This window comes from Pundamilia nyererei, unplaced genomic scaffold (assembly GCF_000239375.1).
Source record: "Pundamilia nyererei isolate P.nyererei 1_Seehausen unplaced genomic scaffold, PunNye1.0 scaffold00013, whole genome shotgun sequence".
NCBI lineage: Eukaryota > Metazoa > Chordata > Actinopteri > Cichliformes > Cichlidae > Pundamilia > Pundamilia nyererei.
Window position 1 is genome coordinate 5437913 of NW_005187414.1, and position 12801 is coordinate 5450713.

Sequence of the window (12801 nt, forward strand, 5' to 3'; positions counted from 1 at the left end):
CCCCCCAAAAAATAATATATAACTAAATAATTCAGCAACATTTTGAACAAGTAAATAAACCAGAGCGACAGAGCAATAATTGCTTTCGCTTACTTTTAACACTTAATTATGAAATTAATTACTAGCATTAATGAGGAGACTGTCACAACACTTAAAACAAATTTTCTGCAAACTTCCTTTATTATGGAAAGCACATTGAACATTCTCATAATACCTGTACAAACACATTGCTGGAGATACATAATTTGCAACATTCCTAGTGTTTGAAGATCCCTGATTTTTCTGTGCACCCACAAGACCTCAAAATAAAACCATAGCCAGCAGGAGTTAAATTGTGCTGTATTTTCAGAAATGAGAAAGAAATGGGAAAGCAAGAAAAACAGAAATGTATGAGTTAATGTAGATAGGCTCCAATATTATATTATAGATACAGATAACTTGTTTTAAAGATTTAAATAGGACTCATAAAGTCCTATTTGGTGATATGCAGAATGTAATCCTGAGTCTATTTTTAAAGACATTCAATTAATAAATAATTCAGTTCAAAAATGCCTAACAATACACTGATTTATGTTCAGCATATTTAAGTCACATTCTCCACATGTAACATTTTTGGAAACAGCAAAAAAATAAATAAATAAAAATGCACTAACTAAAAACATATACATGGCATGGTTGTGGACAGGTAACATGATTGCTGTAAACTGTGCGTACTGCGGCTCATTTTAAGCTGAAGACCTAAACGGTCTTGAATAAAGTCAAATATACGGTCACTGACAAAAGTCCTTTAATGACTCTGCAGACTGTTTTCTTACTTTTAGGCAGAGCAGAAAAGCAAAGGCCAAAATGTGACAAGTTGGTCAGGGATGCCATCTAGTGGTCACATGGATCATGCCAAAAACTCTTGGTAGCTTGACACTTAAACTTTACACTAAAAATGTATTGTATCACTTACTAATGTATGCATTACATGTAACAGTGTAACAGTGCCAATGAAATGATCTTTCTTTTAAAATATTGCAATGCAATGCAAAAACGCATAAAGCAGTCGAATGCCATTACATGTCAAGCACTCAGCCTTGAGGTTGGCAAATATTACTCTAACCCTAACTGAGGCGGGTCAACGCCTTCACCTCCAGCTTGGAAAAAACCAGTCAGAACCTCATATGTAAAAAACACCACCATGTTTACAGGGAATGCACGCAGCAAATTGATGCCTAGGCTCCTGAAGAAAACCCCAGTTCCCTCCACTCTTGCAGTCTCAGCTATGCAGTGGAAAAAGCCCTTATATTTCTTTATCTCCCTTGCTCCATCCATCTGAAGGCGCGCTTTGATGACGTCCATGGGTGTTCCTATAGTCCAACCGGCCATTCCTGCTATTCCTCCAGCCAGCATCACAACATACCAATCTAGAGGAAACATTACACAACTTTTATCATCGGGTAAATGCTAGTTAGGCTCCTCATATGAGCAGGTTAACATTTTCTACAGGGATTTGAATTAGTTTCAGGTGTGGAGCCACATTTAAAGCAGGTATTTTATAGAATTATATATAGCAAATTATAGAAATCGTTCTTGTACAATTCACCACACAACTGCTGGTTGTGTTGATACAGCTGACACAGATGAGTATTGAAGAAGATTTGCACATACTTAAAACAATAGCAGGCTTTCGCCCCCTGCTTCACTTACCTAACTTTTTCTTATTGCCACCTGCAAACCATTCACAGACAGTTGCATATGTCAAAAAGTAAGTGGCATATGATGGCCCATCTCTTAACATGATAGGAAGAGCTCCTCTGTAGAGCCCCATGAGTCCCTCCTGTTTGACGATGGTTAGCAGGCAGTGAACTGGACCGTGGTACTTTAGCGTGGGCGTCTTGGTTAATGCTCGCCTGGACTCTGTCTGACACTGCAGACGTACTTTCACGATGTCACCTGGAGACATCACTGATACCTGTTGGTTGGCAGATCACAAGAGCTTCAGCAAAAAAAATGTTGCATGTTAGCATTGATGTAAACAATCTGTACAACTGCAAAACGTTATTGAAATCTCCATTACCTGAGCTACACCGCTGGCCATTCCAGACAGGAAGACTTCCAGTTTGGTGTTTGGACCACAACAAGCTCCTCGTGCCTGGCTCAGACACTGCAAGCAGTTCCGGTATGTGCCAAACACCACCGAGGACGTCATAGAGACTGTGGCAATGGGTAAGGACATGCCTTTGAAGAAGCCATGCACCTGATGAGATTAGAGAATAAAAAGAGAAACCACTGATCACGTAACTCCAAACGCTCAAACGCTAACACAGAAAACTAATGCTGAATTACACACAGCAACACATTTTCAAAACATTTATCACTCTATAGCATCGCCTCTTCTTTCCCACAGGGTTACGTCACCTCTTCTCAATTCAAAATGGCTTAATAATAATATAGCTGTATGTGGTGAGTATATTTAAGCTACATTCTCCAGATGCAACGTTTTTGGAAACAGAAAATGGAAATGACTAAGCAGTTGTAGTTTTGAAAGCTAAATGTACATTTTCAATCTTGAACGATCAAAGATTACAGCTGGTAAACAATTAACATCAAGAGGCAATTCAATTTAAAATCATCAATTATATATATATATATATATTTCTTCCTCTACCCCCCCCCCCATTTTTGCACATGTCGAGGAGCGTGTCAGCTTACATTTCACTGTGTGTTATACTTGTATAACTATGCATGTGACAAATAAAGAACCTTGAACCTTGGAGTCAAACTCAGGACCTTCTTGGTGCCCATATTTGATACATTTTATATGTTGTTTAAATGATCTGAAAACTATAGTGTTCCATTTTCACCAACACTGGAGCTGTAGCTGTGCACACTTAATGTAACAAACTGATCTGTCACATGTGCTGCTTTTCCACAATTCTATTAGCTGAGCTGGTCCGCCTGAATCCCTGGATTTTGTCACATTAGCTTGAATTAGATCACACACCCACACCTTTACTGGTCATTTATGGTTAGGCTATAGAAGTTCCACTTACCCCTTCTTTTGAAAATGTCTCCACTACACACTGATATACACCTGTGAACTGCTTCTGTGTTTGTATTCGAACCTAGAGAGATTAAGAATATCTCGTAAAAAAAGCAAAAACAAATTATGTATGTTGAATTGCTTTGAGACATATTCGCCGTACCTTCACAGTGTCCAGAGGGTAGCCCACTGCAACTCCACATGCCCCTGTTTGTTTACAAGAAAATAGTGCAAGTACATAGCACACACATAGATGTTTGAGGTTATAAGTTTTAACTGCTACACTTAAATATGGGGGACGGTGACAGCAAGGTCAGAAATGAGAAGTTACTGATGTTTTGTGTAATTTAAAAAAGTAACCTTGACAGGCTTTTCAGGGTAAACATTTTCTGTCATAGGTGGCAATCAAACTGCTAGACATGGAAAGTTTAAAGTTGTTGTGGATAATGATGATAATGATAATGCCAGGTTATATCTTTTTTTTTTTTAATTGTCTAGTTAACATATCAGTATTACGATCGTAACATTTACCAGGACAGAAGACGGTTTAGCTAGTGAGGACAGGACTCATTTATTTTAACAATTTACGGCAAAACATAGCGATCAAAGCATCATATGCGTTAGCATTAATCTAATATGCTGTTATTATAGAGGGTGTCCAAATTCATATCATGCTAGCTCATTAGCAAATTCCTCAGCTAACGTTAGCTTACATTCATTTATAAAATGATAGATTAATGTAAACCGGCACCTGCAAATGATCCAGACACGAAATCAGCCAAATGCATCCTGTCATTTGGTGACTGACCGACAAATATATGCCATATGCGAGCCCATTCTTCCTCTTGAATGCGCTACATAACCTTGACTGTCGCTCTGTTACGTCAATTTGTGTAACAGTGAAACGTCACCGCCGATGCCGACGAGGGAAAACGTTTTTTCCGACTTTACCTGAACCTAGCCAAAATGACCAAACTCAGCTTAGCGACACTGTTCGATAAATTTATAAATGCCAAAAAGAGTCATGTGAACTTAATAAACCCAGTTCGCTTTTATGTAGGACACTGTCCATGTATTATATATAAAATTGTGTGTGTGTGTGTGTGTACAGCTAGTTCAATAACTATTTAACTCCACACATGCAAGCAAATCAAAGCATAGACGTTCACGTTTTATGTAATAAGGAGAAATGATACAGGGAAAAAGTATTAAACGTATGAAGAAAGGGAGGTGCAAAAAGGCATGGAAAGTCTTGCCACTAGCTGAAATCTATCAGTAATTATGAAGCAACCCTGCCAGTTAGTGCAAATTGGTTCATGCCCAACTGATGGCTATTAAAAAGGCCTCTCATTACCAAGGTGTCACACAAGAAGCATTTTGTGATGGGTAAAATGAATGAGCCCTCTCAAGACCTTTGCAACTTTATTGTTGCAAAATATACTGATGGCACTGGATATAGAAGAATTTCTAAACTACTGAAGGTTTACATGAGCACTGTTGAGTTCTAATAATGGTCATAATCTGGAATCTGTGATGTACATATTGAAGTAATGAACCGGTATTGAACCACTTCATCAGCTATATTGAAAATAGGTTCATTCATTCATGCAACAAGAGGGAAAAACACACTGGACAAAGCCTACAGCAACATCCAAAAAAGTTACAGAGCAACCCCATCGAGGTTTGTCAGACCACATGTCCATGCTGCTGATCCCTGCATACACTCCCGTCAGGAGGAGAGCCCCCCTTAACCACAAAGACTTTGAAAACCTGTCCAGAAAGTGCATCACATTAGCTGCAGGACTGTTGCCTGTTGAACACCCGGACCTCAAGGCGCATACTACATCAGTGCTCTGCTACATAATCTTCAGTGTTGACAGTGTCACTATGGACTAACGTCTCTGGTTGTATTCCCACCAGAAACCTTGGATAACTAAAGAGGTTTAGGTCCTGCTGAAGCAACATGAAGCTGCTTTCAGATCTGGTGACGGTACAGTGCAGTCAGATCTGATCTGAAAAGAGGTATCAGAGATGCCAAGGCAGCACACAAGAGGAATATGGAAGACCACTTAAGCAACAACAATTCATGACAGGTATGGTAGGGAGTTCAGCACCTAACCAACTACAAGCCTAGCAAACTACAATGACTGAGGGCAATGCGGTGCTTGTGGAGGAGCTGAAACAATTGCATGCTTCAAGGTGAAGGGACCAGAGGCAGCTGCAGCTCAAACAGCGGACAGCAGCAGCAGCCAAAGCCTCATGGTGCAGGAATATAAGGTGAGGTGCACACTGAGGGCAGTGAACCCCAGGAAGGCCGCTGGTCCAGGTGGGGTGACCGGGAGGGTCCTAAAAGAATGTGCAGACCAGTTAGCTGGGGTCTTCAATAAGGTCTTCAGAGCTTCACTGTCCCAGTCCTGCATACTGCCATGCCTGAAGTTGGCCACAATTGTCCCTGCCTAAACTGACCAATATTAGCAGCCTTAAAAACTACCGACCAGTTGCTCTAACACCTGTTGTAATTAAGTGTTACGAGAAACTTGTCCAACACCACATCATGTCCTGTCTTGATCTAACAGATCAACTGAAGACGCCATTGTTACAATGCTCCACACCACCATCTCCCACATGGAACAACAGGGGCGCTACGCCAGGCTGCTCTTTGCTGACTTTAGCTCTGCTTTTAATATGATACTCTTGGATAGACTGATAGTAAAACTTCGGACTCTGACTTCCTTCTACCACCTGCCGCAAGATCACAGATTTCCTCTCAGTACAGAGAATTAGAGTGGGTCCTCAGCCCTCAGTCTTAACACCAGCTCTCCACAAGGCTATGTACCAGGTCCCCTACTGTACAATCTGTACACACATGACTGCATCAGTACCAACCCAGACAATGGCAGCATGCAGAGTTGAGGTTCAGAGGCTGTCGGATTGGTGTGCAGACAACAACTTGGACCTCAATACCACCAAGACAAAAAAAAACTGAGTCGACTTCAGATGGAGGACTGATCGTGCTGCAGCCCATCAGCATCAACACAGAGTGCGCAGAAAGGGTTTCCAGCCTTAAATTCATGTGCACATAGACAGAGACCTCCAATGGATCTCAAACACTTCAGCGGTTTTAAAGAAGGCCAAACAGCATCTACGGTACATTTTCTGAGAATCCTCAGAATAATGTACCTGAAGATGGAGCTGCTGATCATCTTCTACCGTTGCTTCATTGAAAGTGTGCTGACATGCTGCATCACTGTACGGTTCTCAGCTGCAACATGGCACACAAAAAGGCACTTCAAAGGGTCAAGGGACATCCTCTTCACTCCCTGAAGGACCTGTGCAATGAAGAGTTATCTTATCTTATCATTGAAAGCTTTGTTTCAATGACATCTAGTGGCCAAACACAAGACATCAAAATGGTGTCTCAATAATCATGCGCTGAGTGTAAATAGGGTTTGTATGAATTATATAAATACAATCTTGGAAAGGTGCACTGACTGGTAATTCAGACTGTTGATTCTGTAAACTTATGTAATGCAGTAAAGAAAGGGGGTGTTTGTGTAACTAGGGCAGGGTGTGATTATCATTAGCAGCTGCAATGTTTTCAGCAGTGTCATCTTGTGGGAGGGGCAACACTACTGAAACTACTGTAGCCACGTTTGCATTGTCAAGCACATAATTGCAAATAACTCCAAGATATGTGTCCATAGTCAGGCTAAGTTTTCCAACTTAGTCTTGGCCTTGTTCTCCTCCTCATATTTTTTCCCCCAGCATGTTCTTTAGTGCATGTCTAGATGGCAAAGTGTACGTGGGGTTGTCGAGGAGTCAAGGACAACATGTGGAGAGCTACAGAAAGACCTCAAATCAGCAGGTACAATTACTTCAAATTATTTAAGTGCCACGCTCACAATGCAAGACTCCATTGCTAAAGAAAAACCATGTTGAATAATGTTTAAAGTGTGCTGAAGAAAGGGAACTGCATGTCATACCAAAAGCACCATACCAGCAGTGAAGTCTAGAGGCAGAAATATCATGGTGTGTGGCTGTGTTTCAATATGCAGCACTGGCATGTGTCATATCACTGAAGGAAGGATGAATGGAAAAATGTGCCGAGACATTCTTGATAAAAATCTGCTGCCGTCTACAAGGAGGATAAGGATGAAATGAGGGTGCACGTTTCAGCAAAAAATGATCCCAAACACACAACCAAGGAAACTCTCAGTTGGTTTGGGAGAAAGAAATTAAAGCTGCCATAATGGCCCAACCAATCACCTGAATCCAACTAAAAATCTATGGAAAGAACTAAAGCTCAGAGTTTATGAAAGGGGCACAAATAACCTTCAAGATCTGAAGACTGTGTGGAAGAATGGGCCAAAATCACACTGGAGCATATGAATAGTTCCTCCATAAGGAGGCATAAGGAGGTGTCTTTAAGCTGTCATCACCAACAAAGGCTTTGTGACAAAGTATTAAATTAATTATTTTAAGCGTGTTCAATACCTTTTCCCTGTGACTCATTATTAGACATAATCAATTTATGGACATCTGTTGTTTGATTTATTTGTATGTGTGGATCATATGGATTTTTATCAGCATCTGGTGAAAATTTCATGTCAATAGCACTTTAGAAAATTGTTGATATGTTCAATACTTATTTTACCTATAACCCACCTCTTGAGAATATGTTGCTTTGACTGCTTGAAACGAATAAACAGAAAGCACTTCTTTTCTTTTATTACATTTTTTGTTTTTTATTTTATTTTATAGTGAAACATAAAGATAAGATAAATAAAAATGATGATAATAAGAATAGAGAATGTACATCAATCAGATTATTTTGCATTTTAATCCTATTGGATTTGTGTGCCTTTGCAGCCTAATGAATGTTTTTGCAGGTTTTTTCCTTTTAGTTTTGCTTTCATTTTTATTTTCCCCATGTGTGCATCCCTGGGTGGGGACACGGATGTTTCTTTAAATAATCAATAATGTCATAAAACAAATGTTTATTTAAGGAGAAGACTATCCAGGTGGGTTTTTTTTGTCACCGTTTATCATTTGCAAAGTCACATTTAAAACACTCCCATATCTGTGTTACCAATCTGCCATAATGGTAAGAACAGATTCATCTGAGCAGGTCCAACTAGACTGTTCAGCAGACTGCCAACGCACCATCTGTTCTGAACCATGAATTCTGATCGAATGTTAGTCATCTGATATGTGGGCCAGAAATGGGAAAGGAGCAAAAGTGGAGGTCAACGAGAAAACCAAAAAAGAAGTACAGCATTAAGAGTACCCAGTGGCTGCAGTAGAAAAATTTCTTTGTTTTTAACATTCAGTTTCACTTCAGCTCCTCAACTTCCTTCTTCTGCACGGCCCACAAAACAGCACAGACAAAAATGTTCCACAGACTAGGAGCGCCATATACTTTGTACACTGCCTCCATCAACAACAGTTCTTATCTGGCAGATGGCTCCTTCCTGGACTGCCAGCAGACTGCAACGCTTTTGCTTGTTCTGTACTTGGTCCATTATCCAGCCATGCAAAAAACATAGAAGTTATAACATACAAACAGCTGATTACCAAGTCCCCACTGTGGGTTTTTAAAATGAAAACAACAACACAGTTAAAGGTTAGAAACAATTCCAGCTGGTTATTTTAGGTGAATTTAACTGACACAAATCCATATTTCTTTCTTTTTTCTAAAAGTAGACATTACAAAGGGTCTTACATTTAAAAACAAACATCAGCTTTCATTTATTGTAAAAACTGGCTTACAGGAGGTTTAGCAATTTTAAGCTACAGCAAAACCTTTCAGTTTTCAGCATGACAGTGAGTGGAGATAACACCGTGGCAACAATAACTGCAGTTCAACTCATCTGTGATTCTATTCTGATAGTTATTTTCAGTTGGTAATTTCAAATAGATTTGTATTAGAGATAAATCATGTCATTGGCAGATTTTACTTTGAGGTTCTTTCTGACTGGACTGAGTGGATTTCTCTTCAGTAGACAGATAGTTCAGATGTTAACAATTAGTATCTGTCACAATACTGGGTCTATGACCCAGTGTTTTGTGTTTGTTGTTTAATTTATATTATTTGATTTGGTGTTATTTGTGGGCACCCCATCCGTCCTGGTCACCCTCATGTTTCATGTCTAGTCACCCCGGTCTCTATGTTTGTGCATCTCCTGTGCCTCCCCAGTCATATCTCCAGGTCTCAGTGTCAAGTCTTTGTCTTTGTGAATGTCTCTTGTTACCTGTTTTACTTTGACAGTTTTACGTCCTATGTTAGTGTTTGCAGTTTTGCTTCCTCCCGGACTTGTTGTGTGTGATTATCCCCAGCTCTCCTCCTGTATCTCATTCCCTCTTTATCCCTCTGTGTATTTAAGCCCATTGTCTTCTTCTGTTTGTTCCTGGATTTTCTGTATTTCACCCACTGCATTTCCCATGGTCCAGTTTTCACATCTCAGGTTTTTTAGTTTCTTTATACTTGTTTGGAGTTTCCTCCCTGTTTAGGTTTTGTCAGTCTTCCTGAGATTTTTTTGTGTTTTTTTTGTTTTGCCTCAGTAAAAGGCACGTTTTCAGTTTCAGTCCATTGCTCGTGTCTGCATTTGGGTCCACACTCTCTCTCCCCTCCACACGTCTGCCACAGCAGACTTGACAGAATTAATTGGTGACCTTGAAATGATTGGAGTTTTTCTGACTGAATAGAACTGAAACCCTTCAACACAGGGTACATGTCTTCATAAGTTCATTTACATTTCAACTTCATTTTAAATGTCAAGGACTCCTTCCTTTTACCTCAAAAACAGAGAAGCTGTAAAACAGCTAACTGATCATCTGCAGAGGAAGAGTTTCACTCAGAATTCATAATTCATCACAGTTTCGAAACCACATTAGTGAATGATCTTTGTATGGTCTCTGACTCATGTCTTATTTTTGGCTAAGATGTGTCCTTCAATGTGCATATTAACCTAATATGTAGGACTGATTTCTTGCTATTGCACTGTATCTCTAAAAGTAGAACAATTGTGTCTCAGAGTGATGCTGAAAATAGTTCATGCATTCGTTACTTGTAGGATGGACTATTGTTTTAATATTCATTGCTGGAGTTCATTTTACCTATACTGGCTTCTCTTCATTGGCTCCCTTTAAAATTCAGAATAAAATTTAAAATCCTCACTTACAAGGTCTTGAATAATCAGGCTCCGTCTTGTATTAAAGACCTCATAGCACCATATCACCCAAACAGAGCACTTCGCTCTCAGACTGAAGGCATATCTTGTGGTTTCTAGGATATGTAAAACTAGAATGGAAGGCAGAGCCTCCAGCTTTTAGGCCCCTCTTTTGTGACTGCGGCTCCCAGTTTGGATTTGTGATAGAGACACCCCCTCTACTCTCTAAAATTAGGCTCAAAACTTTCCTTTTTGATAAGTCATATAGTTAGGGCTGGATCCAGTGATCCTGAATCCTACTTTAATTAGCATTTTCAATCTTTGCTTTTATACACCACTTTACATTTAATTGTTAGGTATTATTGATCTTTGGCTCTCTTGCACAGTGTGCATTTTGCCCCATCTTACTCCCCTCCCGGCAGATGCCCGCCCCTCCTTGAGCCTGGTTCTACTGGAGTTTTCTTCCTGTTTAAAGGGAGTTTTTCCTTCCCACTGTTGCCAAGTGCTTGCTCATAGAGGGCTGTTTGATTGTTGGGATTTTTGTTGTATTATTGCAGGGTCTTTAGCTTACCTTAAATAAAATTGATTTCAATTGAACTGAATAATCTGTGTAGTTGTCATCATATACCACAGGAAGAAGTTTTCAAAATGAACTTTCAAATTCAGTCTTACCAGCTGAAACTGATTTTAAGTTCTAAACTCTCTTTCTGTGACAATGACAATAAATAAATACTATACTATACTACTATACTCTCTTCCTGAAACGGATGGAATCTTGGCTGTGATTGATTCTTGCGATTAGGGTTGGTTAGTCAGAGAAATAAGAGAGTGTTTTAAGTATGACTTTTCCTGAGATAAACAATGACAGAAACACACGCAGGAGCAGTCCTGCTCGGTTTTACGAGATCCAAAACTCTTTAAAAAAGAGTGGGGCGCTATACTGTGAAGCTCGCTCAACATACACAGGTAAATATCTTCAGATTGGTAAAGCTGTTGTTGGGTTAGTTCTTAGTTGCACAGTGCACATGTGACAACAATTAAAAGCTACACTTTAGCTATTAGTGACTCATGGTAGAAGTTGCCATTCATTTTATCTGAATCCTCGAATTTCACCCTTCCTAATGATGTCCCTCCATCCATTTCTTTACCACGTTAACTTCATCTTCCCTCCTCTGAATGTAAGACCTGGTTACTAGTTGTTGCTGATACTGTTGTCACGGTGCAGCAGCTATAACAGCATCTAACATGATGGTTAATTTGTCACATTGTGCCGCATCTATTTTTAGTTTCGTTTTATTGTTTTCTCTCAGCGTTTTACCCCACCTCAGTGGCGGATCTACAACATTTTACAAGGGGGAGCAAGGTCTTTTTTTAAACAGCCCTCACCACTCCACAGTCTTCCCCCCAGCCCACTGACAGCAGGCATCATAATGCCCCGCCCAGCTTCGGCACCTTTCGCCACTCCGGCAGAACACACAAAACGACACAGCTTTGCGATCTCCCCAGCATGCAGAGTCTGATGTCGAGGCCTTCTTGGTATGCTTTTAAAATTGTTTTAAAGCTCAATCTCAATGTCATTGTACTCTTATCTTCAAAACACCAATATATACTCCTGAATGTCATCTTGTTGTGATTTTCTTTCACAAAGTCCCAAAATATGTATGACTGTAACTCTAATAATAAAAAGCCAAAACAATCTTACTTTTAAATGTGGTATACTTGATTTGAAAACATATGTGCATAAACAATAGAATAGAGAATCTGCTAATAGTCAAAATAGCTGAAACAACTTAATTTAAAATATATATTTCTGCATTTCTTTGTGTCTGACGGTGTTGACAAAAACCTTGCACTTCTCCAGCAAAAACATAAATTATTAAAAAAATGTTACACCTGGGAGATTGTACCAAAACATGGTGAGACAGCCAAAACTTTGTGTAACAATTATATGTAAATATGTTTTTGAAAAATCAAAAAATATATTTTAGAAAATTGAAACCTGTTTTGTCCCTAATCTCAGGAATCACTGCAGTATAGTATGTGAAACTCCGCATGGAGCCAACAAAATATCCACAGAAATACTTTATAACTATTTAAATCTTCTAAGAAAACACGATCTTCTAAGAAATATAATTGGGCAATCCAGTGTCAACAAGGAATGGGCTAAAAACGCCCCTGGGCTGCACATTAGAGCTTTGAAGCTTTTTTTTTTTTACTGGATTTATTTTAACATTGAAGCTTACTGTCCCAGAGTCTGATAAGGAAGACGCGGAAATCCCTTCTGTTTGTCGCAGAACAACGTGAAATCAATGTGATTGAATAATCATATTAATACGGGCACATTCCCGTGACAACAGTTTTAATAAGGTACAGCTTCACAAATTGCACATGTAAAAGTATTCGCAGAGCAAAGACTCTATAATAAACATGCTTTATTTGAAGAAATGACGTAGCGCTTGCGGCTGATTTGAAAGCGAAACGGAAAATAACTTGACAGCTTTATTCTTCTCGCTGCAGACTGCGGTATTTAAGGCTTAGAGAGTAAAAATGAAACATAAGAGCAGAAATGAAACTTCAGATAAGCAAGAACAGTGTAGGAGTCCT

General features: G+C 39.4%; 1 protein-coding gene across 1 annotated transcript; it reads right to left on the reverse strand.

Moving 5' to 3' along the window:
- Window positions 1–201: 201 nt before the first annotated feature.
- Window positions 202–3938, reverse strand: slc25a47a (solute carrier family 25 member 47a). The gene is made up of 6 exons (XM_005724996.1): window positions 3780–3938; window positions 3192–3235; window positions 3039–3110; window positions 2063–2242; window positions 1693–1957; window positions 202–1409 (listed from the first exon to the last, which is right to left on the reverse strand). The coding sequence occupies exons 1-6, from the start codon at window positions 3814–3816 to the stop codon at window positions 1096–1098; spliced, it is 912 nt and encodes a 303-aa protein (XP_005725053.1). The 5' UTR covers window positions 3817–3938; the 3' UTR covers window positions 202–1095.
- Between the last annotated feature and the right edge of the window lie 8863 nt (window positions 3939–12801).

What these genes read in the sequence shown, in the direction of transcription:
- slc25a47a (XM_005724996.1), bottom strand. Translation starts at nt 3,816, where the DNA reads ATGCATTTGGCTGATTTCGTGTCTGGATCATTTGCAG. An exon ending in ACCCTCTGGACACTGTGAAG is followed by an intron (nt 3,111 to 3,191) that starts GTACGGCGAATA and finishes TAATCTCTCTAG; the next exon opens with GTTCGAATACAAACACAGAA. An exon ending in TGGCAATAAGAAAAAGTTAG is followed by an intron (nt 1,410 to 1,692) that starts GTAAGTGAAGCA and finishes TGTTTCCTCTAG; the next exon opens with ATTGGTATGTTGTGATGCTG.